The sequence below is a fragment of the Ranitomeya imitator genome, chromosome 7, assembly GCF_032444005.1.
Source record: "Ranitomeya imitator isolate aRanImi1 chromosome 7, aRanImi1.pri, whole genome shotgun sequence".
Lineage (NCBI taxonomy): Eukaryota > Metazoa > Chordata > Amphibia > Anura > Dendrobatidae > Ranitomeya > Ranitomeya imitator.
The window spans coordinates 192726712-192752332 of record NC_091288.1 but is presented as its reverse complement, the minus strand read 5'-3'; the positions used below and the strand labels follow the sequence as shown (position 1 = coordinate 192752332).

The 25621-nt window shown below is 44.7% G+C and overlaps 1 protein-coding gene across 2 annotated transcripts in view; it reads right to left on the bottom strand.

Annotated features, from left to right (window-relative positions):
- Nucleotides 1–4253: 4253 nt before the first annotated feature.
- The window catches only part of LOC138645178 (cytochrome P450 2K1-like), a 44560-nt gene continuing 23192 nt past the window's right edge, over nt 4254–25621 (bottom strand). The window contains exons 4-8 of one of the 2 annotated variants that reach the window (XM_069734278.1): nt 13511–13684; nt 7977–8118; nt 6554–6741; nt 6255–6396; nt 4254–4829 (exon numbers count right to left, since the gene is read on the bottom strand). In XM_069734278.1, the coding sequence (XP_069590379.1) occupies nt 4642–4829; nt 6255–6396; nt 6554–6741; nt 7977–8118; nt 13511–13684 (834 nt within the window). In that variant the 3' untranslated portion in view covers nt 4254–4641. The remainder of the gene's footprint in view (nt 4830–6254; nt 6397–6553; nt 6742–7976; nt 8119–13510; nt 13685–25621) is intronic. The other variant, XM_069734279.1, reaches the window with a different exon arrangement.

Sequence of the window (25621 nt, the reverse complement as noted above, 5' to 3'; positions counted from 1 at the left end):
TGAATAGTGCAATGAAAATTAAAAGGCATACACATCAACCCACATCAACACATCAACCATAGCCAAAAAGTAGGCAATAAAAGCAATAGCAGAGTCCATTCTATTTGTGCTGCTGGCCTTATATTTCTAGACATGGAATTATTTTCCTTGCATGTGTTAATCTAGGGCACAAATATCCTATAATAAACTGATTGGCCCATCGCCATTTACCTTGGCCAGACAATCTTGGCTTAGATTACAGGGACACAAATTAATTCATTTTTAACTCCAGTAGATTTTATGTACTAAAGTTTTAGTAAATTACCAATGTAGTCAGCTAAACAGATTGTGAGGGCAAGATTCTGAAATGAATTCCATTTGTAGACATTTCTGACAATTATATACGTAACATAGGATATGACCTACAGAGTTAGCCCAGTATTATTTAAGATTCCTCCTCTGTTACAGAATTAGCTGTATTGTGTTTCATTCAGGAGGACCAATCAATTTATTGCATTTTTGGAGTAGGCCATTTATTTTTTTAATTGAAACTATGCCACGTTTTATTCCCAGCTGTGTCACCGTAGGGAAAATTGAACATTTTTTATTGTCCATCACAGATTGCAGTCGATCTTTGGAAGCTCAGCAGTGACATAGACTATGAGCAGATCATCATTGGGGAACTTTTTGTCCAAAAAAAAAGGTTCACTCCTCAAATTAGAAATTGATATTTATATTTTGTTTATTTTTTAATCATTATATATTGGGGCAGATTTATTATTCCTTCTGACTTAACGAAGCATGAAACTGAACTAAGCAGAATATGAGTAAAATATATCACAGTAGCCTGCTTCAAATGATAGACTTGAAGAATCTTGCTAGAGATGATAAACAATGTCCCCTTCCTAATGTCACCCCTTGGTTGGTCTATTTGGTTGAGACAAAATTTTTATGCAATTTGTGACTTTCATAGCTAAATTGTTTTTTTCTAATCCTTGCCTCTAAACACTTTTTAAAACTCCAGAGTGGGGCGCAAAAAAGTGTCAAAAACACACATATGGAAAAGGTGCTAGATAACCCCTTGAAGTGCTAGACCTAAGGGTACCGTCACACTATACGATTTACCTACGATCACGACCAGCGATACGACCTGGCCGTGATCGTAGGTAAATCGTAGTGTGGTCGCTGGGGAGCTGTCACACAGACAGCTCTCCAGCGACCAACGATGCCGAGGTCCCTGGGTAACCAGGGTAAACATCGGGTAACTAAGCACAGGACCGCGCTTAGTTACCCGATGTTTACACTGGTTACAAGCGTTAAACTAAAAAAAAACAAACAGCACATACTTACATTCCGGTGTCCGTCAGGTCCCTTGCAGTCTGGTTCCCGCACTCAGTGACTGCCGGCCGTAAAGTGAAAGTGAAAGCACAGCCGCTGTGCTCTGCTTTCACTTTACGGCCGGCAGTCACAGTGCGGGAAGCAGACGGCAAGGGACCTGACGGACACCGGAATGTAAGTATGTGCTGTTTGTTTTTTTTTAGTTTAACGCTTGTAACCAGGGTAAACATCGGGTAACTAAGCGCGGTCCTGCGCTTAGTTACCCGATGTTTACCCTGGTTACAAGCGAACGCATCGCTGGATCGCATCGCTAGATCGCTAGATCGGTGTCACACACACCGATCTAGCGATGACAGCGGGAGATCCAGCGATGAAAGAAAGTTCTAAACGATCTGCTACGACGTACGATTCTCAGCAGGATCCCTGATCGCTGCTGCGTGTCAGACACAGCGATATCGTAACGATATCGCTGGAACGTCACGAATCGTACCGTCGTAGCGATCGAAATGTTATAGTGTGACGGTACCCTTAGTGCTAAGGGTTTGTGCAGTGTTTAGGCTGGGTTGGATATGGTCACCAGTCAGAATCAATCTTGAACTTATGCGGAGAGTTAGGCGATACTAGAGGGTGAGACTGTGAAGATGGTAAGCCAGAGGATGCAAGTCATGACAGAGGGTCTAAGGCTAGTTTCACATTTGCGTTTAAAACGCATCCGCAGGTGGTGAAAAAAAGCATGTAAACGTGTACAAACGCTGCGTTTTTTAGACGCATGCGTTTTCGTTTGCGGTAAAAAAAACGCCGCGTTTTTACGCGTTTACATGCGTTTTTTCCTGCGTTTGCGTTTTTGATACGCATGATGAGAAATTTCACAAGAGAAAAATCAAGATCCAGACACCGCCAATGGGACTACAGAGGGCATGTGACATGACTCTGTGGACCAAAATATGGAAAAATTGTAGCTCTCAAAATGTGGTAACGCAAAAAATATTTTTTGGAATAAAAAGCGTCTTTAGTGTGTGACAGCTGCCAATCATAAAAATCAACTAGAAAACCCACTCTAAATAGAAATGGCTAGGGTTAGGGTTTGGATCCCTAGGGTTAGGGTTAGGGTTAGGATCCCTAAGGTTAGAGTTAGGGTTAGGGGTAGGGTTAGGGCTAGGGTTAGGGTTTGGATCCCTAGGGTTAGGGGTAGGGCTAGGGTTAGGGTTTGGATCCCTAGGGTTAGGGTTAGGGCTAGGGTTAGGGTTAGGGTTTGGATCCCTTTATCACCTTGATGGTGGGGGGTGGCTTAACAGTGTGTAGACTTGTTGTTTTCTATTGAAATGCATGCGTTTAAAAACGCAACCAAACGCATGTGCTTAAAAACGCATGCGTTTACATAGACAGCAATGCGTTTTTTTGCGGCAAAAAAAACCTCTAGAAATTACTACATGTTGCATTTCCGCAAAAAAACGCAAGCATAGAAACGACGCATGTGTCGTCAAACGCGGCCAAACGCGTACAAAAAAAACGCATGCGTTTTTAATGTTACATATAGGGGAAAAAAACGCATGCGTTTATATGCGTTTAAACGCAGCGGCAAAAAACGCAAATGTGAAACCAGCCTTAGTGGAGCTGAAAATAAGGACTTATGCACACATGATTATTTTTGGCTCTATCAATATTTATAAGGGAAAACCTGTGAATGTCCTTTGTAAGCTACCGCAGGAGTACTCTTGGCTAAATGCATTATCAGGCCAGTTGGTTAACTCTGGAGAGTGTGCTGGAACTACAGGAATAGTCAACCCATAGAGGTAACAGGTGTTGGGATAGAGTGGTGAAGTTCAATCACATACGATAATTAGAATATTCAGTGCACCAGTGGCTTGGTCAAGAGACCCAGTGCAACATTCCACTCACTGGTTTTGTATGCTCCCGCCTCTATCACTGGTGAATTACAGCACTGACTTGCTTGAACTTTCAGTGCTGACAATGCAGCCAGCATTGTTGATCACCAGTGACGGAAGCATGCAAAACCAATGGGTGTAACTGTTCACTCAGCACCCCAATTGCTTATGCTTTAGGTTCTACAGAACAAAGGCAACAACTGGAACATTAAATATTTGATTTTTCTTTACAGGGGCTGTATACTTTACAAAGCTATGATTTTAGATTATAATGTCAGTTTGGGCTTACATTTAGTGAATGACTTTCCCAGGATTGTAATTCGTGACTCCTAACCGGTAAGGCTAGGTTCACATTGCGTTAGTGCAGTCCGTTTAGCGCATAGTGCTACGGCCTGCGCTAACATAATGTCCCAAAAGGGATCGCGTTTGCCGATCCCGCTAGCGCAAGCAGCGTCCGCAGTCCGTCCGAAACTAACGGGACATCGCTAGCGCGTGCCGAAAATGGCATGCGCTAGCGATGCGCTAGAGATCCGTTAGCACATTGCCGTCAATGGGTGCGCTAACGGATCCGTTGCATGGTGTTAATTGCGACAATTTCGCCATGTAACGGAGTCCGCTAGCGTTAACCCATTAATACAATGTGAACCTAGCCTAAGAGAATTTTCTGTAGCTATAGATCTTAATGGTATTTTTATTTTTTTACAGGCAATAATATTCTGAAATGCAGAGACACATATCTATATACCAGTACATTATTTCCCTGTATGTGTGCACAATAATAACAGCAGCAATTACAGTCATTCACTATTGCTGGAAGCCCCCTAAAGTACTTTCCTCTGTCTTATGTCTTATGCCATTGGGTGCAATGACCATTTTCAGGTTTTCAGGACTTCCCTCTTCTGAATAATTGCATTGTTATCAGTGAAGGTGATGGGGAATGGCCCAAAGACCCTGATTAGTGATCTAAAAGTGCCAATAAGCCTAAAAAAGTCACTCAATCGACTAATAACTTTCTCTGCTGACATCCCAAAATATACTGTATGAACTTTTGATTTGTAAATGTTTAATGGCAAAAGTGGGGAAAGGCTTACAGCATTTACCTTGATAATGACTCAACTTCCTTTCTCCTGACTTCATTAGTTCGAGAAAAGTCTGGGGGTCCCTATACACATTAGATGTTTGTTCAACTTTAACGTAATGTGTATACGGGTCTCCACCAATCAAAAAAACCCTATCAGAATTTACTAAAAACTAAAAAAAATTCCTTTAGCTTAAAGTTCAGTTAAGATAATTGGAGGCAATTGCAAGATTTATTCCACAGCTTTCAAGTAAAGAGATTTGAAAATGAGATTTTTAAAAAATAGAAAATTAAATATATTAAAATATAATCAAACAAAAAAATATCAGTCTCTGTGTTGTCTCTGTTTTTTAAACCAAACTAATAGTTTGGCTTCGCACAAGTCATGTATGGTGTGGGCACTAATGTGAGTCCAACGCCAGGCTTGAGACTGAGGTCTTCTCTGGAAACTCCTGGAGGAGGATAGAAAGTAAATGCTTGAAGAAGTCCAGTAAAAAACAGGAAAAGTTCCATCTTGGCCAAGCTTTCCCCAGCACAAGCTCTTCTTCCTGTAGAAATGGGAGTAGTGAGTTAACAACGTGATGTTGAAAGTAGATATTGACTCTAAGGCCGGAGTCACACTAGCGTATGGCATCGGATGCGAGATCATCAGATGCGATATGCTAAGGAACCTCTGCTCCTGCTCTGCTGCAAGCAGGAGCCGAGTGTCATGCTACTGTGCTTGGATCCCCTTGCACAGAGAGGATCGAAGCACAGGTGTGGAGGAGGTAGAAGAATTAATTTCTCCATCTCCTCCGCTGCAGGCGTCGGCATTTAACGAGTGCTGTGAATTGTGTCACTGGCACTCATAGACTTGTTCTCGCATGCCGATTTGGTATGAGAAAATAATCGCAGATGTGAGCTACCCCATAGAGTAACACTGGGCTGAGTACTATGCAATGTCTTAGCGCATGACAGTCGGCCATATTGTAAGGTAGTGTGACTCTGGTCTAACACTTGTAGTAATTAAATAAATTGGAAATAATGTATACTTTTCAAATCTCTCTAAATGACTGCGAGGGTCCTAGAAAAAAAAGGAGACCTCAAGAAAGTCACAAAACTTTCCCAGACCCCCCTGGAAAGAATTGTTAACTGAATGGTTCTTTTTCATGGCTTCAGGATGTTTCGCATCTAGACCAGCCCAAGCTTATACTATACATGCATGTACGCCTGCGCATCATCCATGGACACTGACATGGGGAACGTCTTCAAGATGTCTCCACAAGAAAAATTAAATTAATATAATATATTGAATGCGCTAAGTCCGCATGAGGATTTACCTGCGTTCAATAAAAGGCAGCGCTTAGGACGCAGTGAACATAGGCTGATTCCAAAGTGCTGATAGTTCCAGATTGTGGGCACATAGCCTTTTTGTAAAGTGCTGTATAATATGTTGGCATTGAATAAATACAATTATTATTATTACGCTAGGCTATGTTACAAAAAAAAAATAAAGTGCTCATACATATACTGAGCATCTTACTAAGCCCTTAGCGCAGTTTTAAACTTTCTGGAAGATAAAATATGAGATTTAGTAAACATACAAATTATTCCTTGTTAAAATATAGTCATTCTGTTGGGTAGTGTTTTGTCAGTTAAGTGACATGTAAAATGATTTTATTATAGGGCAGCACGGTGGCGCAGTGGTTAGCACTGCAGCCTTGCAGCGCTGGGGTCCTGGGTCCTAATCCCACCCACGACAAAATCTGCAAAGAGTTTGTATGTTCTCTCCATGTTTGAGTGGGTTTTCTCCGGGTTCTCTGGTTTCCTCCCACATTCCAAAGACATACTGATAGGGAATCTAGATTGTGAGCCCCAACGGGGACAGCGATGATAATGTGTGCAAACTGTAAAGCGCTGCGGAATATGTTAGCGCTATATAAAAATAAAGATTATTATTATTACTTTTCATCTTAATGCTCCTCATTGCTTACCTACTGAGAATGGCATAAATGCATCAGGTCGGACGAATTTTCCATTTTCATCTAAGAAGTGATTAGGATTGAAATCATAGGGAGTTTTCCATTGAGTTTTGTCATAGAGAACTGATGTCAGGAATGGAATAACCTCTATGCCCTGTGAACAATAAATCAGCAAATATATTTTTTTTATTATATAAATTTAAAAATTGTGAGATAATTTGGATGGCTGTGAACCCCATAGCAGTCCCTTTTACTAATAGGTAAATGCTTACAGTACTTGAGCATAAGGACTTTTTTTTACATAAACTCACTTTTGGGATCAGGTAACCCCGCAAATAGACATCAGTTGGAGTTGAGTGCGAACCGTTCAATGGGAGAATATTGCCAAACCTTTGTATTTCATGTATTACTGCATCAGTATAAGGCATTTTCTTCCGATCTTCAACTGTCGGCAGCTGTCCAGGTTTGATATGTGTTTTAATTTCCTCCTGTACCTTCTCTATAAAGCAAAAGAGAACATATTTTATTATTTTATTACCTTTTGTACTTGCACAACAATGCCAATGTATTTAATTAATATATTATAGGCTTTTGTTATGATTTGTATGGTCAGTCAGTGCTAGGGCATGGTTACAGCTGATGCTCACTATGTACTGACCTTTGACTGAAGCCGTGTCTGCTGCGCCACTATGACTGAAAGCCAGAGGCTGCAGAGAGGAATAAATTAAATTTCCTCGCAGTAGTTGAGCTTTCAATGCAGCAGCCGGGCAGCTTTGGAATGTTTTTAACCTGCGGATTAACCCTATATCTGCATGTTAATAGTGTTTGAGAACATGACAGGTTATCTTTAAATAGAGTTGAGATCAAGCATGGGCACTGCGCCTCCATTCATTCTCTATTGGACTGCTGGAGATTACATCAAGAATTCCCGGTATACTCCTTCATATAACAAAGTTCTAAAACTTGAAGAGACTAAAACTTGGATTTTATTGGCTATGAAAAAATATATTTTAGGTGCAATCTAAATGTCACATTCTGCCAAAAATCACATGTCCCGGTCTAGGTTGGGTGTCAGCATAGAACATTAGAAAATATAAAACATGCAATAAATGCAAAAATATACACTAGAATTTAAGATACTGGGATAACACTGGCGCTCACCCTGAAGACCAGTCCTCCTCAGCTGCTGGAATCAAACAGGGTAGTGCCCACCCGTGTACATAAAACTTAATAAAATCAAATAGAAACCGCGCTCGAGGAGAGACAAAGAAACAACACGGGACAAATAAAATAAAATGACCCCAAGGATAAATGTCCAAAAGAGCAACAGTACTATTTTACTATTATTACTATTCCACTAGTGGGAGTAGTACTGTTGCTCTTTTGGACATTTATCCTTGGGGTCATTTTATTTTATTTGTCCCGTGTTGTTTCTTTGTCTCTCCTCGAGCGCGGTTTCTATTTGATTTTATATACTAGAATTACTTCAACATAATTGATAATTTGTTCATACAATTATAGTAAAATTGCAATTAAAAATTGACTTCTACAGGGGCGGTCATCAAAAAGACGGCCATTATACAGTAAATAGAATATGATGCAAAAGTGAATAAATAACAGAAAATCTGGGGAAAGTGGTAGCCTTCAGAAAATGGTGATTTGGTGGTCTATAGAGATTGTAGCTGTTCATTTAGTCTTATATATAAAAACTTTTAAAAATATATCAAGAATTACTTTGAATTTCTGGATACTTCATCATCAATAAAATTCCCCACTGGATTGTTGTAGATGTAGTTTCAGTTCCAGCACTGAAGAGATCCAGGACAGAAGCAAGTAGATTTTCTTCATTAAAATATGTCTGAGCTTTCGTTGCTTCCTAAAATTACATAACATGAATATTCCCCATGTTACTATAATCAGCTTGTTCCCAGGTAATTATCATCTGATTCTTTTTCTTATTTGGTACTCACCGTCCCCTTTTTCTTAACATTTTTTTTGCCTGAAATACTAAGTTTGTCACATAGTGGATGCTTTCCTGAAACGGAAAGTACTTGCAAGCAGCATAATACAAAGGATAGCAGGTTTACCCAGAATCCTTTGCAGTAGGCGGAGCTATGCAAATCATCTCTTTCCACCCCAGTCTAATCCACAGCGCTTGGAATCGCCAAGCGTGCAATGCTGCGGATTAGTTTCTAAATTTACACAGCCAACCAATTCCTGTTGGTTGGCTGTGTAAATTTAGAAACTAATCCGCAGCATTGCACGCTTGGCGATTCCAAGCGCTGTGGATTAGACTGGGGTGGAAAGAGATGATTTGCATAGCTCCGCCTACTGCAAAGGATTCTGGGTAAACCTGCTATCCTTTGTATTATGCTGCTTGCAAGTACTTTCCGTTTCAGGAAAGCATCCACTATGTATTTCCTTTAAGTAGAGGGCTTTTCGGTCTCTTTCGTCCCGCTACATTTAGCCCAACTTGGGTCTCTCCCTAAGGTGGCTAGCATGTATGTAAGTTTGTCACAGTAATGTTCTCATGACTATAGCTTCCTGAATGGGAAGAATTAAGGAAATGTTACGGTTGCACCCCTCAGTGTGTCTGGGATGCAGTTATTGACAGCTCAGCCATCCAATCTTATACAGGGACATGCTGAAGATGTCAGTACTTTGATTGACAGCTCAGTGCCCAATCTGGTACAGGGGCGTGCTGAGCTGTCACTGTGTTGATTGACAGCTCAACCGTCCAATCTGAGACTGGGAGGCGCAGGCTTTTTCCAGGTGTTCAGAGTGCCAGGTGATTGCCAGGCTACTTTACTGGGCTGTTACTGCCAGACCTCTGCCTGACGTACAGTAGGTTCAGCTAAGTGTGGTTTGCCTCTCTGTGCCTTGAGTTCTGTTTGTAAATCTTTCATTGTCTGACCTTGTTCTAGCCATCCGTCTTTTTAACACCTTCTGTTCTGATCTACTATCCTCCTGGTATTCTTAATTTCCAAAATCATCACAATGCCAATTGTAGGATGACATAATTAATTTGTTGAAGACCACTTACAGCCATCCACTGACGGCATAGGCTGTGACATCAGTACCCTCTGATGCACAGTTGATCTCTCTCGAACCTGTAATAACCCTCTTTGATTAATTTTCAGGAGAGAAAGACCAGGGCATTTAGGGAAAGCTGTCAGTTATTTTTTACCATGTGCATCCGGTCATCAGGGGAGGAGTGGGAATAACTAAGTCCCTACTGAGAAGGTGTCCTCAGAACAGGGCATTTTCATTGTCCCCTCAAGCCCCAGAACAGTTCTCTGTTGATGCCTTTTTTTGACAGTTTAGGTCTGATATATGACTAAGATCATGAACTCGGCACAGGGAGGTTGCACAGTTGAGGACTACTGTACTAATTTCCAGCAGTGGTCCACTGAAGTTCTGTGGAATTATGCAGCTCTCAAGAGCCAATTCCTCAAAGGGCTTTTCCGAAACGTTTAAGGACTCTGGTTCTTCATGAAGCCCCTTGTTCTCTGGAAAAGGCCATGACCAAGGCCATACAAATGGACTGTAGAATCTGTGAGAGATGTGTTGAGCAGTAGGCTATCCGTTATACTTACCTGCAGCAGGTCCATTTGCCGAAGGTGGATCCATTGGAGGTTAGCGTTGACAGTCTTCATGTTGTGAAAAAAACACATAGACAAAATCTTACTCTGGTAAAGTATTGATAAATACAGTGTTATCTTTTGAGAACCAGGTGTTATCAATATTGGTGTTCATTGACTTTGGGTCTGCTGCTTGCTTTATTGATTTGACATTGGTTTTCAATTTAGAGTTAAGGACAATCAGTTTAGAAAGGCCCATTCAAATATTCACCCTTGACAGAACACCTTTAGCCCGGAATTTTGTCAAGAGGGTAAAGGTGGATTTCACTCTCCAAGTGGCAGCACTTCACTCTTAATCCATCTCCTGTTTTGTGTTGGATGATTTACCTGCTGGGTTGTACTGAGGCTTCCATGGTTGCAGATTCACAATCCTGTTATTGATTAGTATCAGAAGGAGGTTGTTAAATGGAGCCCCAATTGTCTCAAGAAATGTCTAAAAACGTTACAAATATGCTCCGCTTGCCTGAAAGGTCTGTCGGGATAAACTGAAGGTCTTCAGAGATGTGTTCTCAGAAAAAACATATGGCTCAATGGCCTAATTTAAATTTCTGATAACAAATTATAAAAAACCTTGAATAATAAAGTGCGATGCAAACAATAGTCCCCCCAAACACAGTATAATGCACCCACAGTGAATTCCTCAACAGTACTCACTTTTGCCCGTTCCCAACACTGCTCAGGTCTCTTCATGGTGTAATCAGATCCTCTGCATATATCGATACAGAGGGCGCATTGCAATGACATAATTGCGCCCGCTGCGCTGAGATGTCAGACGCGCAGTGGCAATCATGGGAGAGCGTCAGCTGATGCTCCCTCCTCCATCATTGCTTTCAACTGTATCAACATCTAAGATGCAGATCTAGTTGAAAGTGCAATGTCGGCAGGAGACTCGCCCAGCACTGTGGGCCAAATATACTCATTCTGTCGGTTACATTTGACACATGTGCTTTCGGAACTGTGTCAACAAAGTTATATCTCTTAAATGTTTTCAAATGATGAGTGTATGTAAAAACTCAATTTTGATTAAATGATTCGCATGATTCCAGTAATAACTTTTGATAATATTAAAATACCAAAATAAAAATACCAAGTAAACAGATTTGCCATGTAGTGGCTATGTGGTGGTTCACATAGAAGGGCCCAGCCCCAGTTAAACCCACATCATTTGGTATTGGGAGGTTAGTGCCTGTGCAAGAAAGCCATCTCTAGAGGAACCGTAATGGGAGAACCATTAGATTTCCTAGTGGTACTATATGCAAAGGCAGTGATACGAGTACAATTACTGACTAAAGGGCTGGCATGAGGGAAGGGAGTCCTGGGCAACTCCCTCTCCAAAGCTGCCTAATAGTTACGCAGGGTAAGTGACTTTTGGACCTAAGGGCACGGATACAGATCAAGGATGCAAAATGTCAGTGAACATAACTCTGCAGATTCAAATTGTGGCTGGAAGAAGTCTTCATAGCGGTCTAAGCCAGATGAAAAAGATGGGAAAAGTGAACAAGTCCAATAAGAGAAGACATTGGTCTTGGATTGGATTTATAAGACACACTGAGGAAAAATGCAGTGCCCCAGGGTCCTGGTCGTTGCAGTAATGTCATTTCCCTCTAGGCGATAGTGATGTTACGTTTGGAGGCAAAGAAGGACAACCGAATCCAGGTAACACAAACAAACAACACATTTCATACTCCAGTCCACCAGAGGGAGCTATGCTCCTATTTATTAGGGCACTCTTCACACTTAGGTAAAACTGGTGGCCTGGAGAGGAAGTTAGGCAGTTGCTGGCTGAGCTTTGCTCAGGTAGTTGGTCCCTGACAGGGGTGGGGGCCTGCCAGAGGCTGAGACAGAGGGACACAGAGCTGCGCCTGCCTTTAGTGTGGCAGTTCCTAAGAAAGGACACAACAAGAGAACTGTATTGTAGAGAAGGAGAAGAAGTCATAGCAAAGGAGTGGATACCAGAAGGAGTTCTGCCCAACACAGGCTGCCTCCTTCTGAGGCGCAGGATCCCGGTAGCCAGAAAACCGAGGGAGCAACAGTCCTTTATGCCTTGCTCCAGAGACCGGCAGGACAGCTAATTGCAAGTTACTGATCCACCCTATATCCAGGAGGCAAGGTGGCACCCACAAGAGGCCAGGGCATGATAGAGTCCCTGTAAAAAAAAGCCTCACGCCACCGGTCATACGAGTTTGTCCTATCCATCTGGGGGACACAGAGAGAGAGAGATAACATCAATAACATCTACAACATCTGTGAGGACCTTATGAGAGGCTTAGCAGTAAGGTACTAGGACACCAAGGCGCTAGAGGAAGGCTACTGATTTCTACCTGGACAAGGGGACTCTGGATTTGCCTCCAAACCGGCCGGACTCTGCCAGCCCTGTGATCTGTGCTCTGGACTGTAGATGCTGAAGCCTTCAGTAAAAGGTAAAGAGACTGCCACCTTGTGTCCTCGTTCTTCACTGCGCCACACACCATCCACTATCTACACACCAGGAAGCCCTGGGTACACACTTCACCTGTGGGAAAGTATACTATTTAGCTGCCATAACATCACCCCAGCGGACCCCTTAAAGGGAACCTGTCACCCCATTTTTTCAGTAGGATATAAAAATACCGTTAAATAGGGCCTGAGCTGTGCATTACAATAGGGTATTTTTTGTCCCCCGATTCCCTACCTATGCTGCCGAAATACCTTACAAAAGTGGCCTTTTTCGCCTGTCAATCAGGCTGGTCAGGTCGGATGGGCGTGGTCACAGCGCTGTTTCTTCCTCCACATATTGCTTATGTTCCCTTTGGTGGCGTAGTGCTTCTCGCATGCGCAAGTGCCGAATGCACTGCGCAGCTGTAGAAAAAGAGCGCGCTCGCCGCTATTCAGTGGTTTCTCGGTGGGCGCGGCCATCTTCCTGAGGCCGCGCGTGCGCAGATGGAGTCTCCTGCTTCCCGGGGTTTCAGGAAAATGGCCGCGGGGTGCCGCGCGTGCGCAGATGGATATCGCGGCGGCCATTTTCCTGAAGCCGAGATTCGAACAGGTTCCCTTTAAAGCAGCATCGGTCATTCTGACCAAATACCACAGGTGGCGTCACAAACATATCCCTTGAAAGACCTTTCCCTTTAACTCTGACGTCCCACGGCCATATACCAGGTCAGCCACCGTGACATCCTCCTGAGAACCGAATGACCCGGTACCGAGTACGCCACTGCGGGGGCGCTCTAGAAACACTAACAATTGCCTCCCTATTCTGCCCTGTAGGTCATTAACATTTGTGACATTGACCTCACACGCACTTTTTATACTGCCAGGACAGTTTTGATTGGTAGAACTTATGTTGCCTAAACCTGTGGTGCATTTTAAAATCCCAAAATTGAACCCTAGCAGTGCCCAAACATCGGTGCCTCTGCTCTGCTCTCAGCACAAGAACTTCTGTGCTGACTGAATATGATTGTGTTGTTGGTATAAATAGTTCAGCATTTACCATCTCACTTTTACTTTCGGCCACAGGGTCCCACGTCACCTAAAACCAACCGTGTACTAAGTAGATTGTAAAATCCTCAGATGTTCCCAGAATAATTGATATCACACCCTTTTTGATAATAATGGAAAATGAGGGCAACATATGCACCATTAACGCACCTGTTCCTGCTTCAGAAGATATGCATCGATGTATCCTGTGATGTTATTTGCATTGAAATCCAATCGTCGATTCATCGACCATTTGGAAATAAAACTCCTCAGATCTTGTATGTTCTGCATTAGTTTCTTATGTAGGCCAAGGAGTGATCCGAGGAAAGGATAATAATCATACAGCTGTGGAAATCAACAATTCCTCTTTAGATTTTCTTGCAACAAAAAGTACAGACTAGTTCAATAACTGTGTATATTGGTAGCAGCTCGGTCAGTCAGTGGCGCTCCACCCTACATCACTAGGAGCCTAGGTTAGAATCCAACCAAGTGTATTCCCTGAATTGGGAACTGTTCAGTTTTTTTTTTTCTACATCACTTTTATCAGTGTAGTGGATCCAACTGTATACATTTTTAGTCCTTGTGGATGGATTTTTTTTACCATTCATGTGTGTCATCCATTTTTTTCATATGAGAGAAAAACACAAGTTGCCCAAGCCGGAGACCATGGGACATGCAGGGACTGCATCAGGAGCACCAGGAGCAGGGGAGTATGTGACCGTCGTTGCTCCCCCTCACCCGCCGACCCCTCTGTCGACCATGACTCGAGTATAAGCCGAGAGGGGCACTTTCAGCCCATTTTTTGAGGCTCTAAATCTCGGCTTATACTCGAGTAAATACAGTAAGTCTTTTTTGCTATTAAGTGCTAATACTGATTTATATGATACTGCTATGTCTGTTTATTGTGTCATCACCAAGTATCCATCATTCCACTGATGTTTTATGGCTTTTTGTATTATTTAATAAAGCTATATACACTTTTTCACTATTATGTGTACCTTGAAATATATTTTTGGGGCGTTATACTCCGGTGGTCTCTATAGGTTTAATTTATAATGGGAGTTGTCCGGCTGTCCAGAGATAACTTTGACATCCTTCCCATATAGGGCAATAGCTGATGGCTTAAATATGTCGGTTTATGTTCAATTTATAGACTATAATAGTAGCAAATAAGAAAACACAAAACATGTACGCACATGTACGCAAAACTTGTGTAAATGGGACTTAAGTTGCTATGTTCTCCTTGTAGGCTTGCACGGGTTTCCTCGAGGTTCTCCACTTTTTTCCATATTCTAAAAAGCATACGGGTAGGCTCATTGGTCCTAGTGTGTAGGTGAGTGAGAGGCAGATTTAGGTTGTGATCCTCATTGGGAACAACAACTGATAAGAGTAATGGCGATCTCTGTGGAGCGTTGTACAATAGTATAGTACAAACCTATTTATCAAAGAGAGGACACGTCACATCAATCAATTAATTATAGGCATTAATTAATTAATTAATTGCTCATCTTCTCTAAAAATCACACCGCACCACTTGTGCACTTGACCCCATCCCATCCCACCTCCTCCCCAACCTCACCACCACACCCATCCCTAACCGATCTCCTCAACCTATCACTAATTTCTGGTACCTTCCCCACTGCTTTCAAACATGTCATAATCACACCTATCCTCAAAAAGCCATCCCTAGACCCAAGCGCTATGTCCAGCTATCGCCCCATATCTTTCCTCCCATTTGCATCCAAACTCCTTGAGCAGCACGTACATGCTGAACTTTCCTCTCACTTTGCATCTAACTCTCTCTTCGACAACCTACAGTCTGGCTTCCGTCCCCATCATTCCACTGAGACTGCCCTGACCAAAATTACTTACAGCCAAAGCTAACAGATGATTGTCTATACTCCTCCTTCTAGACCTGTCCTCTGCCTTCGACACAGTTGACCACTGCCTCCTACTACAAATCCTCTCTTCCTTTGGGGTCAAAGACCTTGCCCTATCTTGGATCTCCTCATACCTTACCAACCGCACATTTAGCGTTTCCTACTCCCACACCACCTCTTCATCTCGCCCCCTCTCTGTTGGTGTCCCTCAAGGCTCTGTCCTTGGGCCCTTAATCTTCTCAATCTATACACTCGGCCTGGGACAACTCATAAGGTCCTATGGCTTCCAGTACCATCTATATGCTGATGACACTCAGATCTACCTCTCTGGCCCAGATGTCACCTCTCTGCTCTCCAGAATCCCTGACATCAGCCATATCCTCCTTCTTCTCTCGCTTCCTCAAGGTCAATGTGGACAAATATGAACTAATTATCTTTCCTCCATCTCGCATAACTTCCCTGCCTGATCTATCTATCAAAATAAATGAAATCACACTTTCCCCTGTCCCCAAAATCCACTGCCTCAGAGTAACCCTGGACTCTGCCCTGTCCTTCAAACCGCACATCCAAGCTCTCGACACCTCCTGTCGCCTCCAGCTCAAAAATATTTTCAGAATCCATCCTTTCCTCAACCCTCACTCTACAAAAATGCTTGTGCATGCACAAATCATCTCCCACCTCGACTACTGCAACATCCTCCTCTGTGGCCTACCTTCTAACACTCTCGCACCCCACCAGTCCATCCTTAACTCTCTTGGGTTCATGTTTGTCTCAGATCTTTCCTTCATTCCCCACAGTCAATCACTCGCTAGCTCATATCCCCTACAGTTAAAACCAAAAGTTTGCATACATTATATATAAAGACACATACGTACGTCTTTCTCAATATCTGACATGAAATCAAAATATACCTTTCCCGTTTTACGTCAATTAGGATTACCATAGTTATTAATATTTGCCAAATGCCAGAAAAATAAGAGAAAGAATGTTTTAAGGCACATTTATTACTTACTGCAAAGTCAAAAGTTAACATACAGTAAGATTACAGTGCCTTTAAACAATTCTGGACTGCCCATATAATGATGTCATGTGTTTGGAAGCTTCACTTTTTTGGCAACATCTGATTTTATTAGCCACACACCTGTGGATGTATTTTAATGCACACCTGAAACACACTGCTTTTTGTGTGGCATCATGGGAAAGTCTCAATATATTAGCCAAGATATCAGGAAAGGAATTGTGGACTTACACAAGTCTAGCTCTTCCTTGGGTACAATTTCAAGATATCTGAAGATGCCTCATTTATCTGTACAAACAATTAGACGCAAGTACAAACAAGATGGGAATGTCCAGCCATCATACCGCTCAGGAAGAAGATGGGTCATGTGTCTCAGAGATGAGGGTGCTTTGGTACGACAAGTGCATATCAACCCAAGGGCAAAAGCAAAAGAACCTTGTGAAGATGATGGCGGAAGCTGGTAAGATTGTGTCAATATCCCCAGTGAAACAAATATTGTATCAACATGGGCTGAAAGGTCACTCTACCAGGAAGAAGTCAATACTCTGAAAGAAACATAAAAAAGCCAGATAATATTTGCAAATGCATACAGGAACAAAGACCTTAATCTTTGGAGACATGTCCTGTGGTCTGATTAAACTAAAATTGAACTTTTTGGAAATAATGAACATCATTATGTTTGAAGGCAAAAGGGAGAAGCTTGGAAGCCTAAGAACATCATCCAACTCTGAAACATGGGATGGCAGCATTGAGAAGCTTGGAAGCCTAAGAACATCATCCAACTCTGAAACACGGGGTGGCACCATCGTGTTGTGGGGTTGTTTTGCTGCTGGAGGGACTGGTGCACTTCAAAAAATAGATGGCATCATGAGAAAAAAAGATTATGTGTCAATACTGAAGCAGCATCTCAAGACATCAGCCAGGAAATTAAAGCTTGGGCAGAAATGGGTCTTCCAAATGGACAACGACCCGCAGCATGCTGCCAAATTGGTAACAAAGTGGCTTAATGATAACAAACTCAATGTTTTGGAGTGTCCATCACAAAGCCCTGATCTCAATCCTATTGAAAATTTATCGTCAAAGCTGAAATGGGAGGTGCCAGCAAGGTGACCTACAAACCTGGATCAGCTACACCAGTTTTGTCAGTAGGAATGGGCCCAAATTCCGACCAACTATTGGGAGAAGCTTGTGGAAGGATATTCCAAACGTTTGACCCAAGTCATTCAGTATTCGGGCAATGGTACCAAATACTAATGAAATGTATGTAAACTTTTGACTTTGCAGTAAGTAATAAAAATGCCTCAAAACATTCTCTCACATTATTCTGGCATTTGGCAAATATTAATAATTATGGTAATCCTAATTGACCTAAAACAGGAAAGGTTTATTCTGATTTCATGTCAGATATTGAGAAAAACATGCATATGTGTCTTTTTATATAGTAAATGGACACTTCTGGTTTTAACCATACATCTCAAAAACATCTCTAGAACTTGACCTTTTCTTACCTATTGACTCAGCAAAAACTCTAACCATTACTCTTATTCATTCTCGTCAGGACTAGTGTTGAGCGATACCTTCCGATATTCGGAAATATCGGTATCAGATTGGGAGTCAATGGGACAAAAATATCGGAATTAAAATAAACCCTATCTTTCCTTGTAGGTTAATTCCACATGAAGGAAAACAACTAAGAATAATGTAGAATGTATCGGAGGAGATGGAGGAGACATTAAAGGCATAGAGGTTTAGCCCTATTAAATGGAATAGCAGGAATTACATTTTTTTTAAGACGTTCGGAGTTACAAAGATATTGAGTATGTTTAGATTTTTTATATTTTGTCAGATACAGGTATTTATGTTTCTCTACTTCCATGCTCTACACCTTTTTTTTACTTCTCCCACACTTTCTTCTTCATCATCCTCAGCAGCAGCATCCTTTTCATCAACTTCTTCTTCACCTTATTCATCTTCTTCACCTTCTTCCTATTATTCTTTTTTTTTAAATTCTTCATATTCTTCTTATTCAACTCTTATTCTTCTTCATATTCAACTTCTTCATGTTCTTCATATTCCTCTTCTTCATCATAATCTTATTTGTGACAGGCATTCCTGTAGTTGTTATCTATACAAGTTTGAAGATTACACCTTCCGTTCTGCCTGTCACAAAAGATTTACAACAGAATTTGTCCGCATTCAGTTTTGCTTGCAGCCGAAGGTATTTTCCAGGGGTACCACGAGGAGGAACAGACTCACCCCCATACACTGCTTAGTCTTCTTCTGCTTATAATTTAGATAATATCTTTTGCTCTGATTTTTAGTCTTATGCGTAATGTTCTTCTGCTTTTTGTTCTGCAGCTTCTTGTTCTTTTGCTTCTCGGTCTTCAGGGTCGTCATCTTTAGGGTCTTGAACTTGGAACTGTAGCAGGAGGTACAAAAAGGCTGAGGAACTGCCATGAACCAGCTGACGGTACTGGAACCCGGATGGCTACCCGAAGGGAGAAGAGCCAATGGAATGACCGAGGACCAGCTGACGGTACTGGAACCAGGTTACTAAGCAGGAGGTACCCATGCTACAAAGCACTACTATGGACCACCTGACGTTGGTGGAACTCGGATACCCAGAAGGAGGCACCTAAGCCAAAGGCTCTGCCCCGAACCAGCTGACGGTGCTGGAACCAGGATGGGGAGCAGAAAGAACAAGAGCAAAAGACACTGCCGATAACCAGCTGACGGTACTGGAACCCAGATGGCTAACCGAAGGTAGAAGAGCCAATGGCACGAACGAGGACCAGCTGACGGTACTGGAACCCGGTTACTAAGCAGGAGGTACCCGTGCCACAAAGCACTACCAAGGACCACCTGACGTTGGTGGAACTCGGATACCCAGATGGAGGCACCTAAGCCAAAGGCTCTGCCCGGAACCAGCTGACGGTGCTGGAATCAGGATGGGGACCTAGTCAAGATTGTCTTCCCAAGAACCAGCTAACGGTGCTGGAACTCAGATAGGCAGCAGAAGGTCCACAGGAAAAGAAAAAATAGCCAGGCCGCGAGCCGGCCACAGTTACCGAAAACCAACAGTCCTACAGGGGGAGCTTGTCCTATTTTCACTACTGAACCATCCTTGATTGCCACTTCCCGCAGCCCACATAGGAAGCTCCTAAACTGCAGGCACCATGGAGTCGGCTAACCCGACCGCAACACGACAGGACAACATTTTGGAGTCTAAGTGAACTTGACACTACCCGGAAACAGCTGGCGTGCTGGAACCAGACTGGGCAGGAGGGAGTACCCGTGCCAAAGACACTGCCGAGAACCAGCTGACGGTACTGGAATTCGGATGCGTTGCCCAAGGTGCAAGAGCCAATGGGATGACCGAGGACCAGCTGACGGTACTGAAACCTGGTTACATAGCAGGAGGTACCCGTGCTACAAAGCACTACCAAGGACCACCTGACACTGGTGGAACTATGATACTCAGAAGGAGGCACCTAAGCCAAAGGCTCTGCCCGGAACCAGCTGATGGTGCCGGAATCAGGATGGGGACCTAGTCAAGATTGTCTTCCCAAGAACCAGCTAATGGTGCTAGAACTCAGATAGGCAGCAGAAGGTTCACAGGAAAAGAAAAAATAGATAGGCCGCGAGCCGGCCGCAGTTACCGAAAACCAACAGTCCTACAGGGGGAGCTTGTCCTATTGGAACTAATGAACCAGCCTTGATTGCCACTTCCCGCAGCCCACATAGGAAGCTCCGAAACTGCAGACACCATGGAGTCGGCTAACCCGACCGCAACACGACAGGACAACATTTTGGAGTCTAAGTGACCTTGACACTACCCGGAAACAGCTGGCGTGCTGGAATCAGGCTGGGCAGGAGGGAGTACCCATGCCAAAGACACTTCTGAGCAGCAACTGGCGATGTTGGAGCCCAGGGATTAAATGACAAACAGAGTGTAGGCTGAGGCCTAATTGGAGCAAGTTGAAAGGGAACCTTTAACCCCCCACAGGCGTTAGCAACTGAAAGAGCCACCTTGTGCAGCACTAATGCTGCACAAGGAAAAAGTGGCTCTTCTAATTATGCTCCTTGCACACGCTGAACTAAACACTTATAAAATGTGTCCCCTGATACCGTGAAACCGTTCAGTCGTCATGAGATGCAGCACAGCCAGCATTCATACCCCCTTGCCGCTGGGCGCAGCCTCCTCAGCGTAGTTATGTTAAACCTTGGCCATGTGCAGTTAGCACTGTCCATCTTCTGACATCATTTGGTGTCAGGCTGATTGCGCCTGTGCGGCCGCGCTGCCCGAGATCCCACCCTGCAGTGTCTTCTGATTTAGTCACACTGTGGGGCTGGGATTTATGGGCAGTGCATATCTTCGCCTCTCAATCTTTTCCATCTGCCTTCACAGCACTTCCGGGCAGCAACTGGCGGTGTTGGAGCCCAGGGATGTCAGTAGGATCCGCCTTCTTCGGAGTGTGCGGCGTCACGGCCGTGGCATGTGATTTGGGATCTTCTGACGCCACACAGTCTGTAGAAGGCGGAGGGAGAAGAGTGACAGGCGAAGATAGGCACTGCACATGCCCATGAATCCCAGCCCGGCAGTGGGACTAAATCAGAAGACACTGCAGGGTGTGATCTCTGGCAGCGCGGCAGCACAGGCGCAGTCAGCCTGACATCAAATGATGTCAGAAGGCGGGCAGCACTAACTGCGCATGCCCAAGGGTAAACATAACAGCGCAAGCTCCGGGACAGATTCAAACAATGCTGAGGAGGCAGCGCTCGGCGCCATGGGGGTATGAATGCCGGCTGTGCTGTGTCTCGTTACGAAGGAAAGTCCCACCTCCGGGACGGTTTCACGGTATGAGAGGACACATACTGTATTTTATAAGTGTTAAGTGCAGCGTCTGCAAGGTGCCTAAGTAAAAGAGCCACCTATTCCTTCTGCAGCATTAGTGCTGCACAAAGTGGCTCTTTCAGTTACAAATGCCTGGGAGGGGGGGACAGGTTCCCTTTCATTTCTGTAGAAGTGTGAGTGTGGAGGTAGCAGGAGCAATTGCTGGATACACAGCAGAGGATCAGCTGACGTTACTGAAACCCAATAACACTGGGTCATGTGTTGACTGTGCAGCTGGCACTACTGAGCAGCAACTGGCGGTGTTGGAGCCCAGGGATTAAAGTTCAGGTGGTTGAAACATGAACCCAACAGGAGACCTGGATACTGTTGCCAACTAATTATTTAATCGGTAAGAGGAATGGCAAATTCCTGTGAGATCCAGGCCTTGTTCATTTTCAGAAAAGTAAGCTGGTCAACGTTATCGGAGGATAGTCGCATGCGACGGTCTGTTAGTACACCACCTGCGGCACTAAAGACGCGTTCCGATAATACACTAGCAGCAAGGCAAGCCAGCACCTCCAATGCATAGTGGCTAAGCTCTGGCCATGTATCCAGCTTAGAGACCCAAAACTTGAAGGGGGAAGAGCCGTCTGGGAGTATGCTGAGAGGGCAAGACATGTAGTCTGTCACCATCTGACGGAAACGTGGCCTCCTGCTGACTGGATCCGTCTGTGATGGTGTAGACATTTGTGGCAGACACACAATACTTTGCCACTGTTGGGCCAGACTGGTCTTGCCTTGTGCTGAGGCACTGCTTCTGGCTCTGGCCATGTATCCAGCTTAGAGACCCAAAACTTGAAGGGGGAAGAGCCGTCTGGGAGTATGCTGAGAGGGCAAGACATGTAGTCTGTCACCATCTGACGGAAACGTGGCCTCCTGCTGACTGGATCCGTCTGTGATGGTGTAGACATTTGTGGCAGACACACAAAACTTTGCCACTGTTGGGCCAGACTGGTCTTGCCTTCTGCTGAGGCACTGCTTCTGCTCCCTCTTTGTGCAGAGCTTCCTCCACTGCCTCGACGCACTGAGCTGCTTTGTAAAGCACTAGCAGCACTTCTCCCGATTGGACTGGAGAAGATGATGGACTGCACCAGTGTGTCTTGGTACTCCTGCATTTTACGCTCCCGCTGCAACGGTGTTGTGAGGGTTTGTAAGTTGTCCCGGTATCATGGATCTAGGAGGGTGTACACCCAATAGTCAGCTGTGGTAAGAATGTGGGCGATGCGGCGGTCATTTCTCAGGCACTGCAGCATGAAATCAACCATGTGCTGCAGACTTCCAACTGGCCAAGAACTGGCTGCCCCCTGCTTGAGGCGTGATCTCTGCCTGCTCTGTATCACCCCACCCTCGCTCTACATACTGACTACTGGAGATTTGTGTAGCTCCCTCCTCTGGAAAGATGTCTTCCTCCTCCATTGACTCCTCCTTATCCTCCTCACAAAGTGTCCCCTGCCTAGGCCTTTGTGAGGAACCACGTCGCGCAGACTGTCCAGAAGCAGATGGCATTTCTGACTCCTCATCCTCCACCTCTTCCACCATCTCATCCCTTAACGCTTGCAGTGTTCTTTCAAGCAGGCAGATAAGGGAGACAGTCATGCTGACTAGTGCATCATCTGCACTCGCCATCCATGTGGAATCATTGAAGGCACGCAAAACCTGGCAGATGTCCTTCATAGTGGCCCACTCAGTGGTTGTGAAGTCTGAACGGCGCACAGTGCAAATTTTTTGCGCCTGATGCAGCTGGTATGCCATTACTGCTGGCTGCTGCTCACCCAACCACTCCAACATATGTAACGTTGAATTCCACATGGTGGGTAGATCACATATGATGCGATGTTCCAGAAGGCGGAATCGGTGCTGCAGAGTTGCAATGCGCGATCTTGCCATGCTGGAATGCCGCAAGTGAGCACACTCTAGGCAGACCTTGTGCAGCAGTGCATCAAGATCCGGATAGTCCCTCAAAAAACTCTGCACGACCAAGTTGAGCACATGTGCCAGACATGGGATGTGAGTGAGGTTGCCTAGGCCCAGAGCTGCCACCAGATTTCGGCCATTGTCACACACTACCATGCCTGGCTGGAGATTCGCTGGCACATACCACACGTTGCTCTCCTGCTTGATGGCATTCCAGAGCTCCTGTGCTGTGTGGCTTCGATTCCCCAAAGAAATTAATTTCAATACGGCCTGTTTGGCCACGGCTGTGCTCATATCGGTCGAAACAGGTAAGCGTTCACGGGTCAAGGTGGAGGTAGACCGTTACGGCTCCTGCAGCGATGATTCAGAGGAACTGGAGTATGAAGAGGAGGCAATGTGTACAGACTGGATTCCTGCAATCCTTGGAGTTGGCAGAACACGTACAGCGCCACTCGCCAGATCTGTACCCGGCTCCACAACATTTACCCAATGGGCAATGAGGGAAAGGTATCGTCCCTGTCTATGGTGACTGGTCCACGCATCGGTGGTGAGGTGGACCTTGCTACTGACGGCGTTCAGTAGCCCATGTTTAATGTTTCCCTCCACATGCTTTTGCAGGGCAGGGATGGCTTGCCTGCTGAAATAAAAGTGTCTAGGCTCATTGTATTGTGGGACTGCCAATGCCATCAAGTTACGGAAGCTGTGAGTCTCCACCAGCCTGAATGACAGCATTTCAAGGGACAGTAGTTTTGCAATGCCAGCATTCAGAGCCTGTGCTCATGGGTGGTTTGTCGAGAATGGATGCCTTTTCTCCCATGCCTGTCCTACCGATGGCTGTAAAGTGGGCTGGGAGTGTGAGGATGACTGGGAATGTGGTGCTGTGGGTGGAATTACACTGGGTCTCTGGACAACGGTGCCAGAGGTTCTTCCATGGCGATCCTGTGAGGAAGCCGAACCAGCTGTGTGTGAGCTGGAGGAAGAGGCTCCAACACGAGCTGAAGAGGTGGTAGGTGCCGCTGTAGGTTGACCTAGGTCTTCAGTGTGTTCTTGTAACTCCACTGCTTGCTTGTTCCGTACATGTTTCCACATATTTGTGGCATTGAGGTTGCTGACACTTTTCCCTCATTTGATTTTCTGATGACATAGCTTGCACTTGACAAAGCAAATGTCATCTGCAACTGTGTCAAAAAAGGACCAGGCACTGCAAGTCTTGGGAGCGCCCGCTTTGGCTTTTGGAAAAGGCATGCTCCTAATGGGTGCCAAAGTGTAGGCTACAGGCACCGCAGTCTTCCCCCTCCCTCTCCCTCTTTGGGCCATTCGGGGAATCTCTTCCTCAGAGCTGCTCTCACCACCTTCCTGTACCTCACGCCATGATGGGTCAAGGACATCATCATCTACGCTACCCTCTTCCACCAACTGCTTCTCCTGGGTAGTCTTGGCAGCACAGTACCCACCAGAAAGTGGCACCTGAGTCTCATCATCAGATACGTACTGAGATGTGCTGACCGGACGCACTGTCCCACCCGCCTCTTCAGATTCAGAGAGACAAAGCTGTTGGGCATCACTGCATACTGCCTCTTCTTCTGATTCTAGAATGCTGCCTGGCTGGCCCCCTCTTTCCAAGCCAAGAGATTCAGAGAACAGAAGTAGAGATGGCTCCTGTCCTGGGCTCTCTGACTGCCAGGGCAATTTGGCAGGTGGTGAAGAGACAGATGGTTGCTCTTCGGTGCTCTGTGCCTGAGAGGATGTGGCACTAATTGAAGTCGATGTGTTAGCTGCCATCCATCCGACAACGGCTACAATTTGTTTGTCCCGCAGCAGCGGGGTACGGCGAGCTCCTACAAAGCTGCGCATGAAGGTCTGTTCCCTGCTAAAACTGGGGGATGATGAGTCACCGGTGCCCGCAGCAGGCATAGAATCCCCACGTCCTCTCCCTGCTCCATGCCCACGACCACGTGCCTTACTCCCTGCCTTCTTCATCTTTGTAGACTAATAAAGATAGGCAGAAATGTACTAAGGGCTTAGTGTGCTTATTCCTGAACAGCTGCTAACAGGTATAAGAAACACTAATTTTATAAAGTGTGGACTACACTTTAATATGAGCTAATGTGGCCTACACAACTGCAAAGTGGAGTGTTTGGTGAACTTTATAAACTTTGGGTTTGTTACGCAGAACAGACACTACAGAGTGAGCTGCACTCACACAGAGACAGTGCAGACAGCCATGAATGGCGCTGCAAGGCCAAGAAAAGCTCCTCTATCTAATCCTTTATAGTGTTTTTCCACAATCTAGCAGGATACGAATAGAAAGCCACTAATAGGATAAATTTGAAAAAATGTGCAGAAGGCTGCACTAATTGCAATAAAGGACAATGGATTCAGCAGTATGAGGCAGTGACGCACCCTGAGCTGACTACCACCGGCTGTGGCAGCAGAACAGACTACAGAGCGAGCTGTACTCACACACAGACCGTGCAGACAGCCGAGAACGGCGCTGTAAGGCCAAGAAAAGCTCCTCTATCTAATCCTATATAGTGTTTTTCCGCAATCTAGCAGGATACGGATGGAAAGCCACT